The 27,175-nt window shown below is 37.9% G+C and overlaps 1 protein-coding gene across 1 annotated transcript; it reads right to left on the bottom strand.

Annotated features, from left to right (window-relative positions):
* Positions 1 to 6,535: 6,535 nt before the first annotated feature.
* LOC122298549 lies at positions 6,536 to 26,260 on the bottom strand. The gene is made up of 3 exons (XM_043108355.1): positions 25,993 to 26,260; positions 24,043 to 24,173; positions 6,536 to 7,728 (listed from the first exon to the last, which is right to left on the bottom strand). The coding sequence occupies exons 1-3, from the start codon at positions 26,110 to 26,112 to the stop codon at positions 6,975 to 6,977; spliced, it is 1,005 nt and encodes a 334-aa protein (XP_042964289.1). The 5' UTR covers positions 26,113 to 26,260; the 3' UTR covers positions 6,536 to 6,974.
* Between the last annotated feature and the right edge of the window lie 915 nt (positions 26,261 to 27,175).

Here is a 27,175-nt window from a genome sequence, read left to right on the forward strand (position 1 = left end):
GCAACGGCGCCAAAAACTTGACCGGTGCAAAACTGCAAGTGCACAGTATCGTAGTTTTATAGTAAAGTAATAAGAAGAGTATCGTCCTCAGGGATTGGTACCTTACTCTTGCCAAATACCAAAATTATGCTAATCTCAATTTTATCTAGAGGAATCGCTAAGGTTTTTGTAGTAGCAAATAAAACTAGATCAACTCAAAAGAAATAAGCAAAGAAAGTAAAACTGATGTTTGAAGATCAAATTCAATAGGGAAGAAAACTTCTAGGAAATCGATTTCACCATAATTCTTCACTATGTTTTTCTCATCCAGCTAATTTTAACTTAAACCTCTTTTGTCTATTAGCAAATCTCTAATTCATCCAAAAGCCTCTTTCGATAGTCAATTGGAAGTGATTCTAGTTTATCAATTCACACAAGAGTATGCAAATTAAATAATCAAGAACGCAATAAGACCAATGATTTAATTACTACACAGGTTCATACAAGTCTTTCGATCTCTATACTTACCTATGCTGAAATATCCAAGATCTACCCTATGATTCCCTCTTTCGATAGCAAATCACAAGATTAATAATCATCTAATCAATGGCCAGTTAATTAGAAGTAATAAATTCAGAATAAATCAGATAAACAAAGAGAGAATTTCATTAAATTAGCATGGACAAACAAGCATAGTTCGGAATTAGGTTACATCGGTTTCCTAGAAAGAAGAAAATTTAGCTCATGCTAGAATTGGAATTCAACATAAACGAATTCACCATAATTGTTCTGAGAAGATGGGAAGAAGAAAATAAACACTGAAAAATCCTCCTTGCAGCCTCAACTGGTCGTCAAAAGCTCAAGGGAACGATTCAACGCCTTTCTCCCGTCCGTGCTCGTGTATGAATCCAACGTACGTGCAATAAATTGGAATTCCGTCTCCAAAACAGATGAATTGAATCCCTCTAGCTATGTTTTTCTCTCCCAAAGAGTGTTCTCCAGTCAAAACTCGCGGCTCTAGAGTGAAGAATGCCCTTTTATATGGTCCCACGGCGGAAAACCTAAAATCTGTCAAAATACGATGTTCGCTCGAGCGGGGTGTCGAGCGCGCGTCGAGCGTTCGACTCTGCCTGATTTCGCTCGAGCGGCCAATGTCTCCGCTCGAGCGATCTTCGTTTTTCAGCAACCTGCTCGAGCTCCCTGTCGAGCGGCAGTCGAGCGTTTGAATCTGCCTGAATTCGCTCGAGCGGCCAAAAGCCTCCGCTCGAGCGAACTTGTAAAATCTGCAATATGAAATTTTGCAAGCCATCAGTACTAGTGAGACCATGCTTCGTTGCAGCTGGGACAGGCAGAAAGAGCCTTTCCCAGCTGCTTACTTAATCGCGTAGCCACCTCTTGCACCTGCCAGAGGTTGTTGCGTAGATCCCGGATAACTAGGTCCTGACCGACAATCCTCTCACGGATGATAATCAGGTCGGCCAGTGCCTTTTCCTGGTGGACCCTGGCTGCAACCAACAAAACCACACGATCCTTTTCAATGGCCGACAGGTTGGAGTGCTCCCCATCTAGCACCTTGATCCGATCTAAGTTGAACTCCAGCAGCCCCTCAACTCTTCATTCTTTGTTCGGAGAAGGTCTTGCGATTCCTGGAGCTTACTTAGAGACTCCTGGGTGTTCAAAACCCAATCCTGGGCCACGACCAGCTCTACCTCCAAGCATTCCCGCTCTTCCTTCCCTTGTTTCGGTACAGACCGGAGACACCATATCTCATATTTAGTAATGCGCTGGGCTAGCGCTCTGATTCCCAGCACGGGCCCCTAGATTAGACAGTAGACTTAAGGCCAAGAAAGTTGAAAATGAATGCAGAATGTAAGAAGTACCTTGGAGAGAAGTTTTTGTAGCAACTCCACTTCGTTGCCTATGGCGGGATCTTCCTGCAAGGACTTGTTCAAAGGATCGGCAGGAACAGCTACGCTTACGGTATCAGGCACACCTCCACAAGGCCCGGTCAGAGCACCTCGCTCATCGACAAAACAAAGGGAGCCACCACAGAAGGGTCGCTCTCGTCCCCACGCTGGAGACTGTCACCCCCACAGGGACTTACAGCCCCAGTCACTGATTTGCCAGGGCTCAGCAATGTGCGAACTAAGGGCGCATCCAGCACATTCATTCCAAGGCTCGGCGGGGTGGAAGAACCTCGCGCATCCATCGGCCTCCCTTCTCCAGATCCATCGGCAACTCTACCAACCTCTGATCTTGCCTGAGTGACAGCAGTTGGGCTCTCACTCGCAGCACGGGCGCGTCCAGAATCAGAGATGCATTCATCGTCGGGATCTATCCGAAGGGGATTCAAAGCCTCATCAAGATTAAAGGCTTCACCCAATGATCGACCAGTGGACGATGGAAAGTGAGACATCTCAACATTCAGCTCCGGAGGAGGTGCCACCATCTGAGTTTACTAAGCTGCCCTATCCAGAAGAGTGCTCCAGAAGTACATGTTGACTACTTCAGCCATTCGCAAAGTGCCAGATGCATCCATCGAGATACATGGGTTCCTACGAATGGGATCCTTCACAGGGACAGCAATAGGAAGAGACTTAGAAGTTGCACTCGGGTTTGGCAACTCCCAAGCCCGCTGTTTCCAAGAGGGTAGTGTAGAAGAGGAAGGAGGGCCAACCATTTCTTCTGAGATAGGATGGGCTACGCTAATCATTCGAGGAGCCAAGGCCTTCGGAGACGTTTGGACCTCCCCCTTTGGCTCCAGACAGATCCTTTTCCCATTGTCTTTGGGAGAGGATTTAGCGGCCCGTGTCCTCAAAGAGTGCAGCAAAGGATTAGCCACCACACCTCAAGCAGAGGAAACGACATGATCCAATGGGAGAAGGAAAACAGCCAAGTTGTCTTCCACAAGGAGGACTTCAGAGTTAACCAGGGGCGGGTGCCTGTCTTCCCAGTCTTGCACGATCGTGATGCAACGCGCCTCATCCAACGTGGCCATAGGGAGCACCGCCTTGTTGCCCGAGATGTCTCCCTAGGTCGCCTTGATTAGGAACTCGACCAGAGAAACTTGTCCCACCGGAAATTCCCATCCTCGGCCACCCACAAAGAAGAATCTACCGGACCAGTTCGAGACTTTGCGGTATCTCGGCTCCGGCACAACCAACGCAGACGCCATTCCCCTAAAGTTTCAGATCTCTCCTGTTCCTCTTTGTACATGGTGAGTCAAGATGAACTTGCGGTAAGTCAAATCGACATTCTCTGGGTCAGACTTCAATAAAGCCAACCGCCACAACATGCAACAGCACATTAGAATCCGCCAAGCATTTGGATGAATTTAAGTAGGAGCCAGCCCCAAGTAGTATAGGACTTCACGGAAGGAACGGGGAAATGGCAGTCTTAGTCTGTAGGAAAACATGCTGGGAAAAAGGGCGATCCGCGTCGCAAAGCCATCTTTATTCACAGCCCTTTCACGTGGCCTGGAACTTCTAGAGTAACCAAATCCAGAATATGGTAAGTCACCACCAAGGATTGAAGAAAGGTCAGGGTAGCCCTAGAGGGCTAGTGGCAACCCAAGAACCTGGGCTCTGATGAGCTAGCTCAGAGCAGTTCATGGAGCCAGTCAGGTTGGTAGATTTCTGGGAAGCCATCAGTGCTAAGAAAGCTAAGTTAAGCCAAGAATGGTTGAAGTTGCAGAAAAAAGGGGGCAGTGGGCACAATGAAAGTACAAGAGGCAGAAGAAAGGTAGCAACACGGATGGAAAGGGGAGAGAATTTAAAGGCACGGTCTCACAGTCACAGAGAGAGGGGTAGCGTCTGACAGCCTAAACTTGCAGGGCATGTGAAGCGACAGGAATCGTATCGGCACCCCGATAGTAGTATATGAGGAATTGGCATCAGACACATGGAACGACCACTGAACAGCTCATGCCGCCATTTGGTGACGAGGAGTGATCAACTGTGATAAATAAGAAGCTATGGAAATTCCCATTAGGTCAACCCGATGAGAATTGACGAGATAACTGTTAGGGGGTATTTTCATCAGGGCCTAAAGCCAATGATACTACCCCAGGCTTGTTACTTCGCCATGCCCCATGAGCTCCAGGAATACCGGCCTGAGCTCGAAAGGGCCCCCCCAAGTAGCCCGAGGTGGGTCCTAGACCCATACGGGTCCGGCAAGCTTCAGACCCGTGCGGGTTAGAGGTAATCATCAATATTAAGATGAGACATTGTAGAAGGGCGTGAGAAACCATAATCGGGGAAAAGGGAAGAGACAGCATCTAGCAATTCTACAAGAGACCCACACATCATTAAATGACTGGCACCAAGAAACCATGCTGCATTAAATGCAGTATGGCGGTAAAGACTCTTGGGAGAGGCTTCCCTCTACCCCAGAACACAAGGCATGACTCTCGTAACCCGAAGGACCAAGTATAAAAAGTCGCCCAGAACTATTCAAGTCTGTTGTCAATCATATACAACTATTGTCTTCTTCTTTAAGCATTTTTATCTCTACTCTATACTAACTTTGGCATCGGAGGTTCTCCGGGCCACCCCACTCCCACCTTAGGATTCGCCACGAGTGAAGACCTGCGCTGCTGAGTAACCTGAACCAAGGGCGTACGAAACACGACGTTAACAACAGGCATTTGAGTGGTGGGTTTTTGTCCAATTAGAGAAGATGATTAGTGGAATGTTGGAGATGGTTGCGGGTAGCAAACCCATAAATTTGCTTGAAGATCTGGTAAGAGAATGATCATTCAAATGGTTGCTTGGCAAGCAGTGCTCCTTCAATGAAGAATTTGAAGAGATGGGAAGGCCTCTATTTGCGAGGATGGATGAGAGAGAGAGATGAGCAAGAGGGATGAGAATGGCGTTAAGGGATTTGATGAGAGAGAGACGACTTAGATGAGGGTGAGGGAGGGATTTGGTTTTAAGGGGGGGTGAGGGATGTCTGTTTCGTTGTGGTGCGGTGCATCCCATTCCTAGTCTAATGGGTGGGCTACATGGCATATTACTATTGGAGGCTGTTCTCAGCCCTACATCAGATGAATTGCTCGGAAGATTTTCTCAACGAAATAATATTCAAACCAGATATATCCCCCCTTAATTTCTATTGTTTTTTTCTCTCCTGCTCGTCCCCAATGCCCCACTTTGCACGCCAAAACGATCCATTTCATTTTCTCAGTGGCATTTCAAGTAGATTCATATGCAAAGGGATCCACAAAATCACCCGCAGATAGAGTTTTCCACCAAAAATCAATCTATCGGTTACTTGTTCCTTGTGGGATCTACCCTTGCATTGCATGCCAGTTCTAGCGTTTTGTCAACTCAAATTAAGCAAGGCCGGGTCAGGTTGTCTCAAGTGATTGTTTACTCAATCCAAATCCGACTCAAATAATTAAATTGGTCAATTACCTTGACTATAACCCGACATGTATCTTTAAGAGATTGACCCAACACAATCTATTTAACCCATAAATAAAAAGTATAAAATAATTCACAAACATTTGATACTTCCTACTATAAGATTACAAGCAAAGACCATTAGAAATTTTTAATCAAGTACTTAAAATAAGGTCCACATTTTTTAGTCTAAAACTAAATTTCTAGCAAATAAATAAAAAAAAAAAATCTGGCGTGTTGATCGGATTTAATCATTACAACTTTTTCAAATTTTAAAATAATAATAATATTAAAAAATAATATAATAATAATATTTTATTCAATTTTTAACTTTCATCTCAACTCAACTTAACTTAACATCCAAACCAGATAGTGACCCAAGTGAACCATAACCCGAATGACTTTTTGTTTATTGCATCAACACGAGAACTCTTTGTTAATCGAGTCTATTATGTTAATTGACTTGACTCAATTATACCTTATCTTAACTGTATTATTACTAATGTGTTCGCAAGTAGTTTAAAAAATTGATAGCCCAAGTAGAGAGGGTAGCGATTTCCACAGAGATGGCTTGATTTTGTTAGAGTAACTACGATGCTAGGAAATAAATTGAGGGAAGGGGGAAGTGCGAGAGTTGAGTAAGTGAAATGGTCACAACGGTCATGGGGGTGTTGTGACTTGTAATTAGGGAATACTAATCATTGACGAGACCAATGAAATAATAAAAGAAGGGAAATATTCTAGCCATAAAGGAATTACACAAAAGCAATCCTACACACTAATGTGGCTTAATGTGGTTCATTAGATTGTAAAATTACTTTTGTTATAAAGTAGATCTAATAGATCCAATGAAATCACATCAGTTTGTGAGATTGTTTTATATAATTTCTTTGTAGATGTAGAGTATTAAGCTAATAGAGAGAATGCAGAGGTGGCTCAGCCAAAGTAAAGTTTACCAAACAATCTCATCTCATTTCAGATAAGTATTACAAATTTTTTAAATTTTTACACAAAATATAATAAACAATTCAACTTTTTCAAATCCTGAAACAAAACTCATATTAAAAAATTATATTTTAACAATACTTTATACAACTTTTAACAAAATATCTCATTTCATTTTATTTTAACCGTGTAACCAAACGAGGCTAATGTTTAAAAAATTGCATAGGTAATAGATATACATTGAAATATATCATGAGAAAAGTAGCGTCTTCCAAGTATTATTTATATCAATATACAATCTTCAATGAGATAGCCAACATGCATGCAATGATACAATTGTGTTGAGTTGCACTTTTAGAAATGAAGTGAATTAATTTGACTAACACTTCCCTAATACTGCTATTTATTCCTTCAGACTATCAATGTCATTCTCAAAGACCAATGGCTAATCAACAATAAATGAATAGATTTCTAAGTACCGTATTATATATTTATCTGCCTTCCTTTTCCTTTCTTGAACGTTTTCTTCCTTTCCAAGCAGCTATATGATGTATCTGTATTTCTGACTCAGAAATTTCAGTGCATTAAATTGAAGTAAAGAAACAAACCGGTTCCACAAATGCGCGTACTGCAAATGCTTGATGCTTGCTAATCAAGGGCAGCCTTATTCCTGCGGCCACTTAGAGCTTGCAAGTCTGTTTTTAAGCTCCACTTAGCAGTTGGCCAAGCAGAGGTTGAGGTGTTAGTTTCCTGGTCATTCAGGCTTGATGTGCTTGATGATTTACTAACTGCAGCTAGCCCATCAGCTATAATGGAATCTCCCAGCAGCACTGGAATAGAACTCAACCATCCTGACTCTGAATCAACTAATGTTGTTCGGCTTGCTGATTTGGGCCTCATTGCTAAACCTTTACCTGTAGAAGCTGAGAAGCCGCAGCTCCCACCACTGTTTTCTCCTTTCAACAACCTTTCTGGTGTTCCAGCTCTGGTATCAACCTCAGGTTTTGAACGCCTTCGGACATACTTTTCATCAGATTTCTCACCGTCCCCATCTCCAGGGTCAGCACGAGGCACATGCTCAATCACCACACCATTCTCAGGCAAGTAACCATTATCTGAGTTTCTAGAGTTCTGACAGCAATTTGAAGGTGTATCAGAAATTGGTGAGGCTTTGGGCAGCAGCCCATCATCAAAGAATTCTGACCTTTCCGTTTTGTAGACTGCCATCTCTGTGCCTTGAGCTGCACCCTTGAAATTTGGAGATTTCAGATTATAGTAATTCTGTAAAGTGCTCATGGCTGGAGACACCTTCTTTTGAGGTGCTTTCACTCTTAAGGACTGTAATGATCCCAGCATATTAGATTGTCCCAGGCACGGGGGTGCTTTTCTGGAGCTGTTTTCTCTGCATTACAAGTTTATTGTCATGAGTTTTTACTGTAGATATCAATCACAGACTGAGTTGCGCCAAAGTCTACACCTCAGAAGTCTACAAATTGCAGAATATAAACGTATCATATTTAACTTTTCATACAAAATGTCAAATCCTAACATACAACCTGGGTTGATGTATTCAGGCACAAAAATTTCTTTTATACTAGCCATAAAGGTGCTATCAATGTACACTGAAAAATATGGAAAAGGTAATGATGTAGCGATAACATAATGGAAAAATCTACTTATGAGTGCATTTGAAAAGAGAATAAAATGAATGGCAAGAGAGGTTAAGCTCCACTAATTGTTGATAGTGTACCAAATGTCAATGAATTATCTTTTTTGATAAAGTATATCCATGTGGTAATTATACCATATATGAAAATAAAACTGAAGCGCTGAATACAAGGATAAATGTGTATATATGGAGCCAAAATCTAACTAATAATGGTACTGCTGTTGTGAAGCAACTCACAAATGAGCCAGTGAATTAACTATCTAGCCTAAACAGGGAGACCTTTTGTTTTCTGGTCTGACACAGCAGCCCCATACTATAGGCATCTATTCCATTTCAGTGGCAGAAATACCAGTAAAATGACAGAGACTTAAAAGTTCTTGCTCAGGGAATTAAGAATCAAGAGTTGAAAATATTTTCTAAATTAGTGCACGTATGCACTATAGAGTAGGTGATGCCCGCAAAGGTGAGAACATCAACTAGCATATATAGCATTGAAAACATACCTGCACTGGCACTAGAAATAATCAGAGTACTATGTCAGCCGACTTCCACCAGCTAGTATACAAGATAAGAAATCTCAATTCAGTCTCCAAATATGGGTCCTGCTTGCTCCTATAACGTTTGGATGAAACAAGAGTTTGCATCTCTAAGTTGATATGACAATGAGGTGGAACAAGCCAAACAATGGCACATGGAGCTGCTCGAGAGAAATAAAGTTGGGGTCGCATTGGAAGACCGTTCAAATGGCCTTTTACATCACTTAAACAGTAGAAAAATGGGTTCAGACAGAATGTATTTAAGGATGGGAAGCATTGTTCAACTGATATTCAAACAGAATGCTTCGTGGAAATGGTGTGAAACTATAGTTTGAACGAACCTACTAAGGGGTGTAACAAGTCGATTTTTAGTGAGTAGGGTGGCATCAAACCTTGGTCATTTAAATTTAAATCAAGCACAAGTCAAGATTGAGCTTACCATCAAGTTACATTTGATGTTTATGAACAACTCATTTATTATTTGGGTGAGTTCGAGCTTATTCATGAGCTACTTAATTTTATGAAAATAAATTATTTATATTACATCTTATAATTTTATCTATAAATTTTGACAAGCAAATTTTGAGTTTTTGTAAATATCCCTATATAGTTTATGTACATATATTCTTAAGGATTTAAACAACACATATGGTCATAAGAACACGGGTACATGAGATATTCTCATTATGAAGTTAAAGATAATACTATGAAATAAGCATATATGAGTTGGGCTGAGCTTTACATGAATTGTATCTTTTAATAATCAATCATAATTTTGTTTTTACGAATGGTTCATTTATTTCAAGCCAAACTCGAGTTTGACTGAGTTGATCTCAAGCCGCTTGTGAGAAGTCTTGTTCATTTACAGCCGTAGAACCCAGATAGTGTGCTTGTTTGATGTAAGCATTGGAATAGGCTTCCCATGTGCATACTAATGCAAGGCATTGCAGTTTAGTTATGTTTCCTTCATTATTTTCAAGGGCATATTCATAAATTTTTTTGTTTTAGGAACCTAGGACATTGAGAGATCTCCATATTACTCTACGATATTATTCCCAAAAACAAAAAGCAAATTGAGATTTGTCTCCATCATTCTTTTATCTCCTCGTGGATTCAAGGAACAAGGAAAAAGAAAGTACTACTTTCTTTCTACCTTATGCTGCGTCAATTAGAATCCAAATTGACAGCAGGAATTATCTACCATTTCTATGGCTTCCAACAATGAGCAACATTGATAATGTCTTGAAGTTAATGCTCTAGAAGATCACCCTAATGAAATTAAACTTTTAAGTATCATGTTCACCAACTGCAACAGCATATACAACTGTAGATGTTGATTTCTTCTTTTATCAATAAATCAGAATAGGCAAAAGCCCAAGTACACAGGTCATATACAAGAGAAAGGCCTAGGAGTGATGTTCTAGTGATACAAGAGCAAATTTCAGATACCCAAACCTCCTTATGAAATTGAAGAACAAACGGTGGCCCATTTTACCAGATGACATTTGAACACATCATTCATCCCTCCCCATAGGAAATCCCACTGTACTTTCTCCATGCAGTAAGCCAACTTTGATGGAAGTGGAAATAAAGAGAGGAAATAGGTTGGTAAATTGGAGAGGGTACATTTGATGAGTGTAATTCTGCCACCTTTGGATAAGTACATCTGCTTACAACTAGCGAGTTTACGCTCCATTTTTTCTAGGACATCATCTCACATAGACATTGATTTGTAATGAGCACCCAATGGGGGGCCAAGATATTTTCGTGGGTAAATGAGATATTTTACATTCCAGGATGGAAGCCATACTATCCACATTATAGTTGCCCCATTGGAACTAAGTCTGATTTGCACAAGTTCACCTTCAATCCAAAAACAACTTTGAAGCATAGAAGGAGAGCCCTCAATGCACATATGGCTGGCCTCAAAATAACAGGGCATTGATGGCAAATAATAGATGAGATATTTATATTTTTTTTGATAAGTAAATAATAGATAAGATATATTGAGAGGGCTAGTATTTTCCTCCCACTCACCAAGCTAATGGGGCGATAATCTTTAACTTCAACCACACCTGGTTTTTTTGAAATGAGAGCAATGAAGGTGGCATTGAGGTTTTTTTTCGAACCTTCCATTTTCATGGAATTCTTGAAAGACCCCCATGATATCATCCTTGATCACTTCCCAATAAGACTGAAAGAACGCCATAGTGAAGCCATTTCAGACCTGGTGCTTTATCACCCACCAAGCTTTTTAACACTTTTTGAACCTCTATTTCTTCAAAAGGCCTCTCAAGCCATCCTTTTTCTTGTGAGTCGATAGTATCAAAGGTAAGTTTGTCTAATCTCGGTTGCCAAGAAGATTGTTCCCAAAGCAAATTCTCACAGTAGTTGACAATGTGATTTGTGACCTCGTGTTGATTAGAGATAGTCACTCTATCTGCCAACAACGTATCTATAGCATTGTTCCCCTTGTGTGAGTTGGCCACCCGATTAAAGAACTTGGTACATTTATCCCCTCCTTCAACCATAAGGCTCTTGATTTTTGTCTCCAAATATCTCTTCAGTGAGAGAGACCCTCTCAAGTTTCTACAGACACTTAAGTTTTGTGAGCCCTTTCCACTTTTGCCATTTCCCTTACGTCCAATATGTTCTCCAGTCCCTTAAGTTCCTCTAAGAGTAGCCGCTTCTGGCCTTCCACATTTCCAAATACCTATTCATTCCAGCTCTCCATGTCTTTTTTCAATGCCTTCAATTTACATGCAAAAATATAACTTGGAGTTCCTTGGAATTGATAGGAATTCCACCATTGTTTGACTCGGTCAATAAAGCCCTCTGATTTCAACCACATGTTCTCAAATTTGAAGTACCTTAGACCTCCGTGTATTCCTCCACAGTCAAAAAGGATGGGAAAGTGGTCTGAACATAGTCGGGGAAGTCACTTTTGAATGAGATTCGGATAATGGGTTTCCTAATTAGAGGAGACCAAGAATCTATCGATCCTTGACCATGAAGGATGTTCACAGTTGCTCGACCAAGTGAAAGAGCCACTGCAAGAGGAATATCTAACAGATCTTGATTACAAATGAAATTGGAAAAGCATAACAATGTTGAATTGTAGTTGGAACCACATGATCTTTCACTCGGTAAAGGAGTGACATTAAAATCACCACCAGTACACCAAGGCATATCGTAGATGGTACATAGCCTGGCCACCATAATAGTCTTCTTGCTTGATCTATATTAGGACCATAAACACCTACGAAGGCCTATCGGAAGCCATCCTCAACATTCTTAAATGAGCAAGCCACCATGAAATTTCCATGCCATCCTCCACCTTTTCCACCATCCATTTGTCCCACATCACTAGAATGATCCCCAAGGCTCCATTGGAGGGTAGATGGTGTCAACCCACCTAATCACATGCCCATAAACTCCTAATGATGCTTAAAGAGATAAAATCCAATTTCATTTCTTGTAAACATATAATGTCACCTCGCCACTTGTGAAGTTGATTTTTGATTGCGAGGCACTTCTCCTTTGCACATAAAAAAAAAAAAAAAAAAAAAAAAAAACATAAAAAAAAAAAATTGTGAAATTTGAGCATCTTGGTGGAGTAGTTGAGTGGGATCATTTGTGAAGATTTATTTTCAAGCTTAAACATAGAGCATGATTTTTGATGCATCATATTATGTTGATATGTGGCTTGAAACACCAGGATGTTATAGTTATTGAGATGAAACTTGATAAAATTTTTGTAGAACGAAAGGCAAAGTTTGAAGGACATTTTGCACATGCTTACACTTGTAGTGTTCCTTATTTACCATTCATTGATTTAACACTAGAGAAGTAAACTGCAGGACTACCGAGCCATGCCAAAAAGAAAAAGAAAAGAAAAGAAAAGAGAAAGGATTGAAAAAAAAAAAAAAAAAGAATAAAGGCAACTTAGTGAACTTTCCTAAGTAAAAAGGGCTAGAAATAGTTACCCAAGACTTTGGGGGTTGAGTGTCCAACCTTTAAAAACAGAGCTGGCGTGAAAACTGCTAGTCCATTGGGCTTTGAGGTAGTTAGAATCAGCAATGATTAATCTTAAGGTTGAAAAAATCCTATGACAAATCATGGCTAGTAATGAGGAACACACAACCAGTTTAGCTCCACACACACATTTAAGTCATGAGATATTTGCCTTAATTCTATGTGAAAGATTGTTGAGATAGTCTTGGTGGATATAACCCTTGGGGGTTGAGTAGTAACATGTCACTTTTGTGAGAATTCAGAATTGTGTTCGATTGTTTTTGTTTGAATTTCGATTTTTATGCAATATTCATCTCAATTAATTTTCACTATTTTGCTCAAGGATTAGCAAAAAGCTAGTTGGGGGGTGTGATTGAGCTGAAATATTGTATATTTTAGCTATTTAAAACCAATGTATTTTAAATTCATCATGACATTATTATTGGTTTTAAATGGAAAAATTATTGGTTTTAAATGGAAAAATGATTAATAAGGATAAATCAAAGTTGTGATTTTAATTGATTAAAAGCATGAATTTCTGCTTGAATTCTACCAACTATTGATTACTGTGCATTCTAGTCCATAATTTTTCTTGCTTTCCATTATCATTTGCGTTTGTACCATTGTTTTTCTTGTTCTTCATGTTCATAAAGTTTCTTGAGCTATCTTTCCATCTTTTGGGTTCAATCCATGAACCTCAAAAGATAGAAGCACTTCTTGCCATCCGTGAATGGAAGTTGCTCAAGCTAATTTTTCATTTATGTTATTTTGTTGTTGAGTATTTTCTTTTTAATCTCCATCTCCATTTTTCGTGCATACCATGGTTCATTATGTTCATGCCTTGTTCATACTTTGTCTTGAGCTTTCCCACCATTCAAACACTCCCAACTCCATCTAACCTCATACACGGCCACACCAATCACCCCACATCATGCTCACTTAAACCATGACCCACCATTGCCCTCCAACAAGCCACCAAACTTCCAAAGCCTAGCCCCCACTTGCCGTCCAACCCATTCCTCATTTCCCTCAAAACTCACGGATCCCCTTTTCACACTCAAATAAATCCACCAACTCATTTCCAACCAACCTAAATTATACATTAATTGGAAGGCTGCTTGTTTGGCTTAACTTACATCGGTTGGTGCAGCTAAATTAAGGTGAGGAACATGTGATGGATTGAAAGAAGAAGGCTGCTGCTGTCCACCAACTGCTGTCCACCGAAATGAAGGAAGAAGAAGGCTGCTGCTGTCCACCAAATTTAACATTGAAAAAGTCAACCTTTGTCCACCGAAATGAAGGAAGATAGAAAGAGAACATGTGATGAATTGAAGATGGATTTCGGCTGAAATGAAATTGATTGGAGGAAGGGCGGCAGCCATCTAAAGATATATATATATATATATATATATATATGTGAGAGTGGCTGGACGGCAGAATTGAAAAAAACAAATTGAAGAAAGTGCATGCACTGCCGTGTTTGATTTGGTTTGAGTGAGAAGTCTAAATAGGTGAGTCGGTGTTGGCTGAAATGTGTAGTCGGTGGTCATGTATTACGTAAAGGGGGATGGAATTAAGGAGTGAATTGGTCATTTGTCAAAAGGCAATCGGTGGGCAATTTCCAGAAATAGAGAGGGAGATGTGTAGGGAGTTGTGTAGGGAGTTGTGTTGTGCTGGAAGGGGTTGTGTCGGTGCAGATTATTTAAGTGTGAGTTGAGTGAGTGATGTGTGCTGAAATTGAAAAAAATAGATTGAAGAGAAGAGATAGGAGAAGTCGGCTGGTTAATTTGATTTGGAGGCAAAGAAGAACCGTGTATGAATTTTCAACAAGTTAGACATGAAGTTAGGCATGAAGAACCTTGTTGGACTTGGTTGCTTGGTTTAAATTGAGGAAAAGATTGAATGCAAGAGGCGGCAATAAAAGATTGAATGCAATTGAGGTGTGAATGCAATTAAGTGTGAATGCAATTAAGTGTGAATGCAAGATTGAAGTGTGAAACCAATTGAATGTGAGATGCAACTAGCCAAGATGTTCGGCTATAAAAGGATGCAGTCCGAACTCAACAAAGACACAACTCAAACTTAGACATCTACAACTTACAACACACAACTACAATTTTCTGCTTTTGTTATTTCTTTGTTATGTACTTGAAAGAATTAGCTCCTTTTTGTTTTCGGCAATTTTGTTTCTCCTTTTAGCTTCAATGTTTTGTTGTTTTATAGTTTTTAAGTGTATTAAGAATTGTTCTAGAATTTTATTTCATTAAGTGTAATACCTTAATTTCAATTAAGTGTGCTAGTTTGTTTCATTGTTAGTTTGTTTCATGCAACAAAAAGAAATTATTTTAGAAGTTTTAATCAAGTGTGCTATTTTGTTTCATGCAATAAAAGAAATTATTTTAGAAGTTTTAATTAATTGTGTTACCTTAATTTATTGTAAGAAAGGTTTGGTTTTAAACTTTTGTTTTTGTTTTTGATTTTTCTAAAACATCATACGTGGGGAGTAGAGGAATTGTTCTAGAGTTTTCATTAAAGGTTTAGAGATTAATTTTCAAGAGTGATACGTGAGAAGTTGTTTCCTTTTTGTTTTGAATTTCAATTGAATAGTGAAAGGAAGTTTTCGTTTAGACTTTTCGTTCCCTATTTTATTTAACTTCAGTTTAAAATTTATGGAATACTTTTGAGATTTGTTTAGATTAGAAGTTAGGGTAATTTATTTTCTGTTTACTTATTTCGTGTTATTTATTTTTCTCACTTCCTTAAGTTTTCATTTAATAGTGATTACAATTGTTATGTGTTATTTTGAGAATTTGTGATTTAATTACAAAGATGAATTCTAGAATCTTGGTTTTGGGCATTTTCAATTTTCAGTTCATGTTTTGTCAATTACTTTCTAATTTAGTTTAATTCTTAATTTGGTTTTATTAATTTCTGAGTTTAATTTATTAGTCCTTTAAATTCCAATCCAACAATCAAAATCTAAAACATGAATCTAGTCCATGACTAGTACCCTTTTCCATCCATTGCACATACCATCACTTTATTTTCTCTTTGTGAAGTTTTTCACCTTTTTCAACGAGTTTGATTTCTAAGTAACTTTCCCTGAGGAGACGATCTAGGAATTTATTCCTAATTATTACACGACATCCTCCTGCACTTGGGATAGCTTTAATGCTACTCATTTTTGAGTGAGTCAAGTTTTTGGCGCTGTTGCCGGGGAAAGTATTTTAACTTGAATTTAAACTCATTATTATTATTATTATTATTATTATTATTATTATTATTATTATTTTGCTTCTCTAAACTAATGTTTCATGTCATGGGTGAGAGACACTTCAAATAGGTTGCTTAGAGTCACATTGAGTGTTGAGAGTAGTATACACAGCTTGGAGATAGATAGCTCGTCTGTCTTTTCTTTGAGTGAACCAGGTGACGAAATTGAAATTGAATCAGAAAACATGGCTGCACCTGCACCACGCACTCTTAAGGACTATTTGCAACCCACTCGTACCGCTACACCTTCATGCATAATTTTACCTGAAAATGCACCTAATTTCTCTATCAAGCATGGCATGATGTCAGTGATACCTAATTTCTTTCAAGTACATAACAAAGAAATAACAAAAGCAGAAAATTGTAGTTGTGTGTTGTAAGTTGTAGATGTCTAAGTTTGAGTTGTGTCTTTGTTGAGTTCGGACTGCATCCTTTTATAGCCGAACATCTTGGCTAGTTGCATCTCACATTCAATTGGTTTCACACTTCAATCTTACATTCACACTTAATTGCATTCACACCTCAATTGCATTCAATCTTTTATTGCTGCCTCTTGCATTCAATCTTTTCCTCAATTTAAACCAAGCAACCAAGTCCAACACGGTTCTTCATGCCTAACTTCATGCCTAACTTGTTGAAAATTCATACACGGTTCTTCTTTGCCTCCAAATCAAATTAACCAGCCGACTTCTCCTATCTCTTCTCTTCAATCTATTTTTTTCAATTTCAGCACACATCACTCACTCAACTCACACTTAAATAATCTGCACCGACACAACCCCTTCCAGCACAACACAACTCCCTACACATCTCCCTCTCTATTTCTGGAAATTGCCCACCGATTGCCTTTTGACAAATGACCAATTCACTCCTTAATTCCATCCCCCTTTACGTAATACATGACCACCGACTACACATTTCAGCCAACACCGACTCACCTATTTAGACTTCTCACTCAAACCTTACTCAAACCAAATCAAACACGGCAGTGCATGCACTTTATTCAATTTGTTTTTTTCAATTCTGCCGTCCAGCCACTCTCACACACATATATATATATATATATATATATATATATATATATCTTTAGATGGCTGCCGCCCTTCCTCCAATCAATTTCATTTCAGCCGAAATCCATCTTCAATTCATCACATGTTCTCTTTCTATCTTCCTTCATTTCGGTGGACAAAGGCTGACTTTTTCAATGTTAAATTTGGTGGAGAGCAGCAGCCTTCTTCTTTCAATCCATCACATGTTCCTCACCTTAATTTAGCTGCACCAACCGATGTAAGTTAAGCCAAACAAGCAGCCTTCCAATTAATGTATAATTTAGGTTGGTTGGAAATGAGTTGGTGGATTTATTTGAGTGTGAAAAGGGGATCCGTGAGTTTTGAGGGAAATGAGGAATGGGTTGGACGGCAAGTGGGGGCTAGGCTTTGGAAGTTTGGTGGCTTGTTGGAGGGCAATGGTGGGTCATGGTTTAAGTGAGCATGATGTGGGGTGATTGGTGTGGCCGTGTATGAGGTTAGATGGAGTTGGGAGTGTTTGAATGGTGGGAAAGCTCAAGACAAAGTATGAACAAGGCATGAACATAATGAACCATGGTATGCACGAAAAATGGAGATGGAGATTAAAAAGAAAATACTCAACAACAAAATAACATAAATGAAAAATTAGCTTGAGCAACTTCCATTCACGGATGGCAAGAAGTGCTTCTATCTTTTGAGGTTCATGGATTGAACCCAAAAGATGGAAAGATAGCTCAAGAAACTTTATGAACATGAAGAACAAGAAAAACAATGGTACAAACGCAAATGATAATGGAAAGCAAGAAAAATTATGGACTAGAATGCACAGTAATCAATAGTTGGTAGAATTCAAGCAGAAATTCATGCTTTTAATCAATTAAAATCACAACTTTGATTTATCCTTATTAATCATTTTTCCATTTAAAACCAATAATAATGTCATGATGAATTTAAAATACATTGGTTTTAAATAGCTAAAATATACAATATTTCAGCTCAATCATCCTTCTCATTTAGCCCCCTTACATTCCAAAAAATGATTTTTGGCTTCATTGTTTGTAACATATGAACCTAGAGTTTAGGTTAATTAAGTTAGAAATTATTTAGTTATGTTCTGATTATATTTATTCTTTTTATTAATTACTTATTTATTAAATTATCTCTATGGTAAGATTTTAAGTAATTAGATTGCTACGACATGTTTTCTAGAAAGATTAGTAACGTCTAGTGCTTCGTATAGGTCACGAGCTACGACGTGAGATTTCGGAAGCAGCGCTAAGAGGTAAATAGTAGGGGTGGCAATATGTCACACGACCCGTTAACCCAACACGAACACGACACGATAATAGCGGGTTAGAGTTTAGCCTTAATGGGTTCGGGTCAAAACGGGTTGACCCGTTAAGACACGATTGCTTAACGGGTTGATAACGGGTTAACCCGTTTTGACCCGTTATAACCCGTTATGACACGTTAAGAAAGTTAAAGTTACAATTATACCCTTATATCTAAAAATAAAATTGTTAGAATTTCAATTTCGATATTTTTATTATTTGAATTGTAGTTTTGGACTTATAATTAGTTTTATAATTTTTATAGATATTGTAATTTTAACATTTATATAAAATTATGCTAAATTTAATCAGGTTAAAAAGGTTAATTTCAGGCCTATTCAACCTATTTATATAAATAGTATAAAATGAGTTGTATTGTGTCGTATTAACCTATTTCGTAATATTTTCTTAATTTATTTGTTTACTTATAAAAAAAACATATTTCGTAATATTTATTAATGAGTCAAAACGGGTTGACACGACACGACCCGTTATGTTAACGGGTCGTGTTAGGGTTTGAGATTTTGACACGATAAGCTTAACGGGTCGGGTTAGGGTTGACCTATATGACCCGTTAACACGATTTGACACGACACGAACACGACCCGTTAACACGATTTGACACCCCTAGTAAATAGTATGATCATATAAATGTACTTGTAATGTAAATATTATAATTGGGTATGATAACATGATATGGTTTTGATGGTTATCTACGTTGCGCTAAGAGCCAAGTCAAGGTTAGATCGCTTTCACGAATTTCTATGAATTACGATGATTTACATGAAAGTAAGCCTATATATATGTTATGCTTTTATGGATTGTTGATTAATGGATTGAATGTTACTAAAATCACATGGAAGTCATGATATGATCATATAATAATTTAAGATAGGTACTCTATGAATTAAAATAGCCAGATCATGCATGCTTCATTCATGTAGTACTTAGACCATATATGCCACGTATTGTTCATGCAATAACTTAAGTCAAGCATGCCATGTAATAAATAGCCAAATCATGTATGACATGTTCATTAGTTCTCAGATCATGCATGCCATGAAATGTCATAAAATGATTAAATCATGTTAGGCCATGTCATGCTATACTATACCATGTACAAGAATATATCATGTTATGCCATGCCATGTACAAGAATATGCCATGCTAGAAAATTCTAAGAAGTCCGAGAAAATTATCATGCATCAAGAAAGATAAATATTTTAAGGTAACACGGACCCAAGCGTGTTTACCACAGTTATGCTAAGACGGTACCACAGACTCAAGCGTGGTTACCACAAGTTAAGTGAAACACGGACTCAAGCATGTTTCACTCCATGTCAAGCAAGATGAGTGAAACACAGACCCAAGCGTGTTTCACTCCATGTCAAGCAAGATGAGTGAAACACGGACCCAAGCGTGTTTCACTCCATGTCAAGTAAGATAAGTGAAACACGGACCCAAGCGTGTTTAACTCCACGTCAAGCAGGATAAGTGAAATACGGACTCAAGCGTATTTCACTTCATGTTATGCAAGTTAAGTGAAATACGGACTCAAGCGTGTTTCACTACATGACAAGTTATGTGGTGCCATGGACTCAAGCGTGGTTCACCATGAAATAAGTACAATTCAAGATAAACAAGTTACTCATGCATTCACGCTTCATGTTTCCCATGATTATGAATGTTTCCGCTCATGTTAATCCATGAATGTTATATGAAAGTTATGATAAGGCTTTAGAAATCAAATTTATGCTAAGCTAGATAGTATTTTACGGTATGATGTATTATTTACTGAGTATTCGACTCATTTTTGTTGTTTTTCTTTTTGTTTTCTTCTATGTTGATTGCCACAGATGGTGATTATGATGATGCAGAGCTGGATGGCCAGGAGTAGATTTAGTATAAGGACTTAGAGATGAATAAGTGTCATTTACACAAGAATTAAGTTTCTTTTATGTCATTTCAATAACTAGTCTTGTTTAAGATTAGCTCATGTTTTGCTTTATTCAGTTTCAAGTTTCAAGACTATTTATACCCTTTCAGTTAAGTTTCTTTCAATAAATGAGGTATTTCAGAGTAATGAGTCTCTTTACCGGGCCTTTTATCATGTTTGTTAGTAACGTCTCTATCCTACGGGAACGGGGTGTTACATTGTTCAACCTCCCTTGCCCTTCCCATTGCTCTCCCATGATTCGAACTCCTTTCGCTTGCCCCATCATTGACTGTCTAGTTAAGCCATTCTAGCTCCCTAGCTCTTTTCTTAGCTGAGTTGATCTCACCAAACGGGCTAGCTGTAGATGTAGAAATTTTGTCATCACTAGATTCGATTTAAAGATCAGGCTATTTCTAACATGGTTAAGCATGGTAACGGATGGGTTTAGCCTTACAATCAGCCCTCTTGCAACGATCTCAAGGACTAAAGGGCCGTAATATATCAGCATCCCTCTCATACGCACAAGAAGAAGATTTTGAAATTTTCTCTAAAGATTTAGAAGAAGTTAACGATTAAAAAGAAGTGGTATTATGGCTGAAGAAGTTGTTTACCTTAAAACAATCTTGAAGAAAGCAAAGGTCAGGAAGTTGATAGGTTGTCTTCAGAGCCTGAACCACAACTCTCACGTGATTACCTTGTAGTGGAATATTATTTGCCATAAGGTCAAGAAACTGATTAAAAATTGGGATTCCATCCAATGCTCGAGAAAAGATCTAAACAAGTTGACAACAACCGAGATAAACGTGCATATAAGATTGCCCAACAGAGTTTGATAAAATTCCCAATGGACCAATTATAATGAAGATTCACTTAAAAAAAGTTTGATATTTATTTAAACAAGAAAAAAATGATACTTGATTCTATATGGGAAGAATTTATGAAGCATTATTATTTTGTCAAGTTTCTAGAAATACTTGGCTTACACTTAGCAAATATTTGGAAGAAGATAATGGTGCGTGAAGATTCTTGGATGTAGTCTGTCAACTATTGTTTATGTTGCAAATTGAAGAATAATTCTCAAGCCCATGTGGGTAAAAGTATAAGTGTTTGCTGGCATTCTAAGCTACAAGACTATCTCTGAACTTTTGTGAGACAACGAAAAAATAAGTGTGGTAGTTTCTTTTCTTCTTTGAGTTTGTGGGCTAGGATCTTTGTAAGGAATGATGATAATGTTCTGAATCTATTTCTATCATAGTTTCCTGCTTTCTAGTGTGTAGTAGGTATTTTCTTTGTATACTTCCTGTGTACTTGGGCTGTGCCTATGCTTGGTAATAAAATTCTTATTAACTATAAAAAAAAAAAAAAAAAGTTTGGTAGGTGTTACATGGGATTCTAATAGATTAAAGAAGATTAGAATCAACTTGAGGATGAGTTTTTATTCAAGTGGATGGACCCGACAAAGGAAAAATAAAACAATAATACAAGGGGCCACCTAAGAGAAATAAAGTTAGGAAGGGCTAGTGTTAGAAGACCAATCAAATGGATTTCATTTTCAAAAGGAATAGGGTCAGACAAAATGCATCATGAAAAAGGTTTGAAAAGCATTGACCAAATAGTCCAAAAGAATGCATTATGGGAAGGAAAGGGCATGAACTCATCATTAGAAAGGAAGCCGAACAATGTACCCCGTTCGAAGTAGCATTCGGATTAGCCTCAAACACGTATACTAATTCCAAGTGGCAGCTAGGGCATTGTTACTTTTGTTTCATTATTTTCAAGGGTTTATCACTAATTTCCTTGGGAACCTAGGATTGGGAGACCATAAACATGTAATTTTAGAGAAAGCCTCTGTATCACTCCACATAATTCTAATAAAGTTGAGTTTTGTTTCCATCACTTCCTTTCTCTCCTTCTGGATTCAAGAAACTCTAGGAAGGAGGTGTTCTTCTTCTCATTTTCCAATTTCTGCTACATCAGACATTACGAAGTTCAATTGTAATCTACTAAAGCATATACATATTATTGATTGGGCAAATAATGAATAGGAGCTGTGCGCGGGGTGGGAGGAGAAAGAAAGAATGGGAAAATGAATAAAATTGATGCAAAATGTCTACTTGTGAAGCTTTTCTAAAAAGTTTCCAGCAACTAAAACTTAAGAGTGTAATTTGCTATTTTTCATCAGGTTGCTACTTTTCCATCAAAACCGTTAATATGGAACGGGGAAAAAAGAAAAAAAAGAAAAAAGACAAACAATTTATGGAAATATAAAACTAGCTAAAGGTAAAACATATTGCAATTTCTAAAGGACCAAGACGTTAATGTAAAGTTTCACAAATCTCACAAATATCTGATGCCTGTTACACACTCTACTTAGGGTTTGCCAAAATGATCCATCGTTATGGTAGAACACCATGTCTTCATAATGTTTCCCAGATGTCATGAATTGGATAAATGCATAATTTTAAATTTACCAGATTAACATAAACATCTTATATATATATATATATCAAGCTTGCAATACTTAACCTCCTTGCAGTTGGTCCTTGGGGTGAATGTCATAGAGGCTGAAACAGTGATACAATCATGCAACATTAAGGGGCTCATAAATCAAATAGAGAGCAGAAACAGGTCTCAACTTAAATCTTATGTCAGCCAATTCTCCATCCTAATCTATGAAGTCTTTTGTTTTAATAACCTCCTAATTTTTTGTCCCTAATGCAATGCACACAATACTTAAGTTAGATCTACAAAGCAAACACAATTATATCATCAGAATGGGAGTGGCCTTCGATCAGTCCAAAATGCAGTATTAGCATGCTGTAGAGTAGCAACAGGACTGTGCCTTCTGACCTTCCATAATATCTCATTAATAGAGGAGTTTAATGATCTCTATGGCCTAATTTGTGCAATGAAAAAGGACAAAAGGCACTTGAATTTTAATATTCATGAAGATCACTAAGTAGAAAGCATTTGATGATGGAAAAGAACCAAGGGGTAGAAATTTAACTCTCGAGACACATGCAATAAACAATATTAATATGATTAGCTTGACTTGGCTTTATAAGAAGATGCATGGTTACAAAGAACAACAACTCCTTGCCTACAATGTTTACAATATATCACAATGTAATGACCCAAGGAAAACCCAAACTACGTTTGGGTCTATGGTGCAAAAGGACTAGTCAATGTTACAACTAAAACCCCTTAGGGTCATTATAAAGGGTCAAAACTTCTCACTTCAAAGCAGTATGAAATCCAATTCACCATCTTTTTGCATTCAATTTGGGGTATTACAGTCTTTCCCCCCTTAAATCTCTGACATCCTCGTTGGACCATTCCATGGTCACAAAACTCAAGTCCTACACTTCTAGTCGGCATTAATTAATTCTGATGCCATTTGTAACGACCAAAGGAAAGGTCAAGTAACATTAAGGCTTAAAACCTAGTCAATGATACAATTTAAGTCTTTTGGAATCACCCTAAGGCAAGAACTTCTCTCTCCCAAACAATGTGAGATCCCATTCACTACCTTCCTATACTTAGTCTGAGGTATTACCAATTTAATGTCGTCTATGCAATAACCTTCACACATCTTAAAACCTATATGTATAATGCAAATCTTCTAGGGAAACCAAAAAGAGAACGGTAAATTTGGAGATTTTGGATACTACAAGAGTGTCTTGCCATACCCTTTCTTGTGGTAGGTAAGAATGTGTTGTTGTACACCAAAGACACACTAGGTAAAATGATGAGTAACTGATAAACTGGGAAGAAGGGGTCTATATATCATAGCATTGTATAACAGTGGACACCATACATACTAAGAAAAAATCTAAGTAATGCCTTGCAGACTGCAAGCCAAAGATGAGGATGGACAGCTAGACCCTTAACTCAAAAAGATTATATGCAGAAATAAATTATATCAATACCCTGGAGAAGCAGACCCATTTGACACAAGGGGAGATGGTGGATGTCTTCCTGGTAATGGTATTTGCAATGTCTTCAAAGCAAACATTTGAAGATCTGTGGCCAGGCCATTAATCCTTTTAATGTCAGCTACCTAATTCAATATGAAATTTCCATTAGATGAAAGAAAAGATAATATCTGATTATCAGCTCAAAAAGTGACACTTCATGCATTTCTTGGTAGATGAGACATTTAATTTAGGTAAACTTATTTTCTCATTCAATAGAAGCAATTATCACCAAGCAATGTACTTCATCACAACCACTGATTCATCTCAAACAGTTTCCAGCACCATTATGCTTGTAACTCAAAATTACGCAAACACATCAATTTAAATATGTTTCATGCACAATATCTTCTTTTTTACCTCATATTTAAATAGCATGCATTATACAGAAACAACGATTATTCGTCCAAGGTATTATATTGTCGGAGAATGTGGGCAAACCAGAACGGTGTAAATATATTATACTTCCTTAAACAGATGGTGTACATTTTTTCTAAAACGATGGTGTACATTCAATAGTCAGTGCAACAAAAATAAGCCTGTGTCCAAAATACTTGGAACTAGTCCAGTATGCCACTCATCATGGTTGTATTGCTTCAGTAATGTTCATCTCCAACAGATAGCTACCCTATTCATTTTTTTATTGGCATCGGGTGTCAGGGAACGGCATCCCAACTAATCCTAGGGGTTTCACAGGCCCTTGGCAAGGAGTTCCTGCAAGTGCACCTTGGGTAATTCAAGGGGAAAGTCTACTAGTTTGATGGCCCCTAGAAATTGTTAGTGCCCAAGAGGATTTGAACCTTAGACCTGGGGGGAGCATACCCCCAAGCCCAAGGCCTTTACCACTTGAACCAACCCCTAGGGGTTTAGCTACCCTATTCTGTGGTGCATGAAACAGGGCAGGCCGATTTCAAATTGGAGCAGAAAAATATAAGGACTCCAGTTGCTGTTTTTGTGCTGCAGAAGAAAGCAACAGCATAGAAAGGGAGCATTCACCACAAAATAGTCAAAGAAGCGGCACATGTGTAGAGAAATAAGCAAGCTCTCAATTAGTTGTAGGAGTCTTCCATTCTAAGAGTTAGTTTTTATCTATCATTTATTTCTTTATTTTATTGACATCGAGTGTCTAAGAACAAAGTCCTAACTAAATGGTAAGATTTATCTATCATTTATTTGATGAGTTATTATATTCTCAAGCCGGTGTGTTGAGCACATCCATCCACATCACTTAAATGGTAAGATTTGATTTGTAAGATTCAAATTTTAAAATTTATCTTCTAAATCAAATTATTTCATCTAAGCACTTTATTATGTATGCTCTATACACCGGCTTGAGAATATAATTTTTCTCATTTGGTTGCTTTAGTTGCAACATGGATTGGTTAGAGAGAAACATGTAAGGAAAGTGGTGCGGTGGAATTAGAGGTGCTCTGTTAGTGGAGAAATTGTGTTTGTTACTTATCCTTAAAGTCTATCTGTTCATGATCAATGACAAAGAGTATGAGAAACTAATCCAAGAAGCCTAATACGTTTACTGGTCTTATTTCCTTAAAATTTCCTGCTTGTTAGATCCACATTAAGAGTCAACCGGAGTTTCGGGCAAATGAAGCGATTCCTTATCGATTGCATTAAAACTTGAACAGCACTAATGATCTCGCAAGCTCCAAAACTTAAAACTCGACTGCAAAACTACTGGTTTCACCTATATGATCCAAAACTTGGCTTAATTTTCTACAAATATACACTCCCTTACCATTAAAGGCGGAAAAACAAAGTGGGTACGCAATTTGTATGCAAAATATGAGGGCAATAGTCAAAGGCATTAATGAAATGAAATGGGAACATTCAAAAGAAGCATGAACTGAAATCATACTTGAAATAATGAAAAAAGGGAGTTCAGAGTACCTCAACACCGTACTTGATGGCTACACCGGCGAGGGTGTCCAACTTGGACACTTGGTGCTCTATATAGTTCGCTCCTTTTCCTCCTCCACTGCCATTACCATTACCATTCGACGGAGACATATCCTCCAATTCCCTTATTCTTCTTTTACTTCTTCTTCTTCTTATTATCTTACTATTGTTATTCGTCTTATACCCCCACCGGCACCGACAACCCTTGCAACGATCTATCACCCTGACCCCACTTCCAGCTCGATCCAACTATTTGTAAAGACAAGAACGACTGATCGAGTGTGCTCGGTTCCAAGAGATGGAGAACTTTTTTTTTTTTTTAATATTATCTTTTAAGAGGAGGAAATAATTTAGAAATAAAATAAACAAATATTTGAAAATAACAAGCGCAAGAAGTGGTATTTTCTTTTTAACAAAAGGAATAGTATCGTAGAAAGTACACTTCTATATTAATATATGTATTAATTTATTATGATTAGTCAAAAAGTAGATTTTATTGAAACTAGTGTTAATTTAAATTTTAAGTATGAAAGAATAAAAAAGGAGTGGCAAAAGCTTCAAGGATTGCTTCATGTGTATGAGAAGGCATCTGGACAGTGTTTGAACCGAGAAAAAACAGCTCAAACACCTGTAAAGAAAAAAGGCAGGAGATTGTTAATGCAGTAGGTGTATCAGCAGATAACAACTATGGGAGGTATTTAGGACTACCAACTACAGTTGGAAGGTCAAAATACCAATCTTTCAGATCTATTAAAGAAAGGATATGGACCAGAATTTCAAGTTGGCAGAATACATTCCTATCACAAGCTGGGAAGGAAGTATTACTAAAAGCAGTAATTCAAGCAATCCCCACCTATACTATGAGTGTTTTTAAGTTGCCTAAGAAGCTACTGCAGGAAATCAATTCGATGATGGGAAAATTTTGGTGGGGAGGTAGTAATACAAAGCAGAAAATTCAATGGAAGTCTTGGGCAAGTATGGGAGTTTCTAAGAAGGATGGGGGTTTGGGTTTTAGAGACCTGGAATCTTTTAATAAGGCCATGTTGGCTAAGCAGGTATGGAGAGTTCTCAACAATCCAAATTCCCTAGTTGCACAACTCCTAAAACAGAAGTATTTTAAGAGGGGTTCTATCCTGAATGCAAAGAAGAGGACTAATTCATCCCTGGTGTGGCA

This window comes from Carya illinoinensis, chromosome 16 (assembly GCF_018687715.1).
Source record: "Carya illinoinensis cultivar Pawnee chromosome 16, C.illinoinensisPawnee_v1, whole genome shotgun sequence".
Classification (NCBI taxonomy): domain Eukaryota; kingdom Viridiplantae; phylum Streptophyta; class Magnoliopsida; order Fagales; family Juglandaceae; genus Carya; species Carya illinoinensis.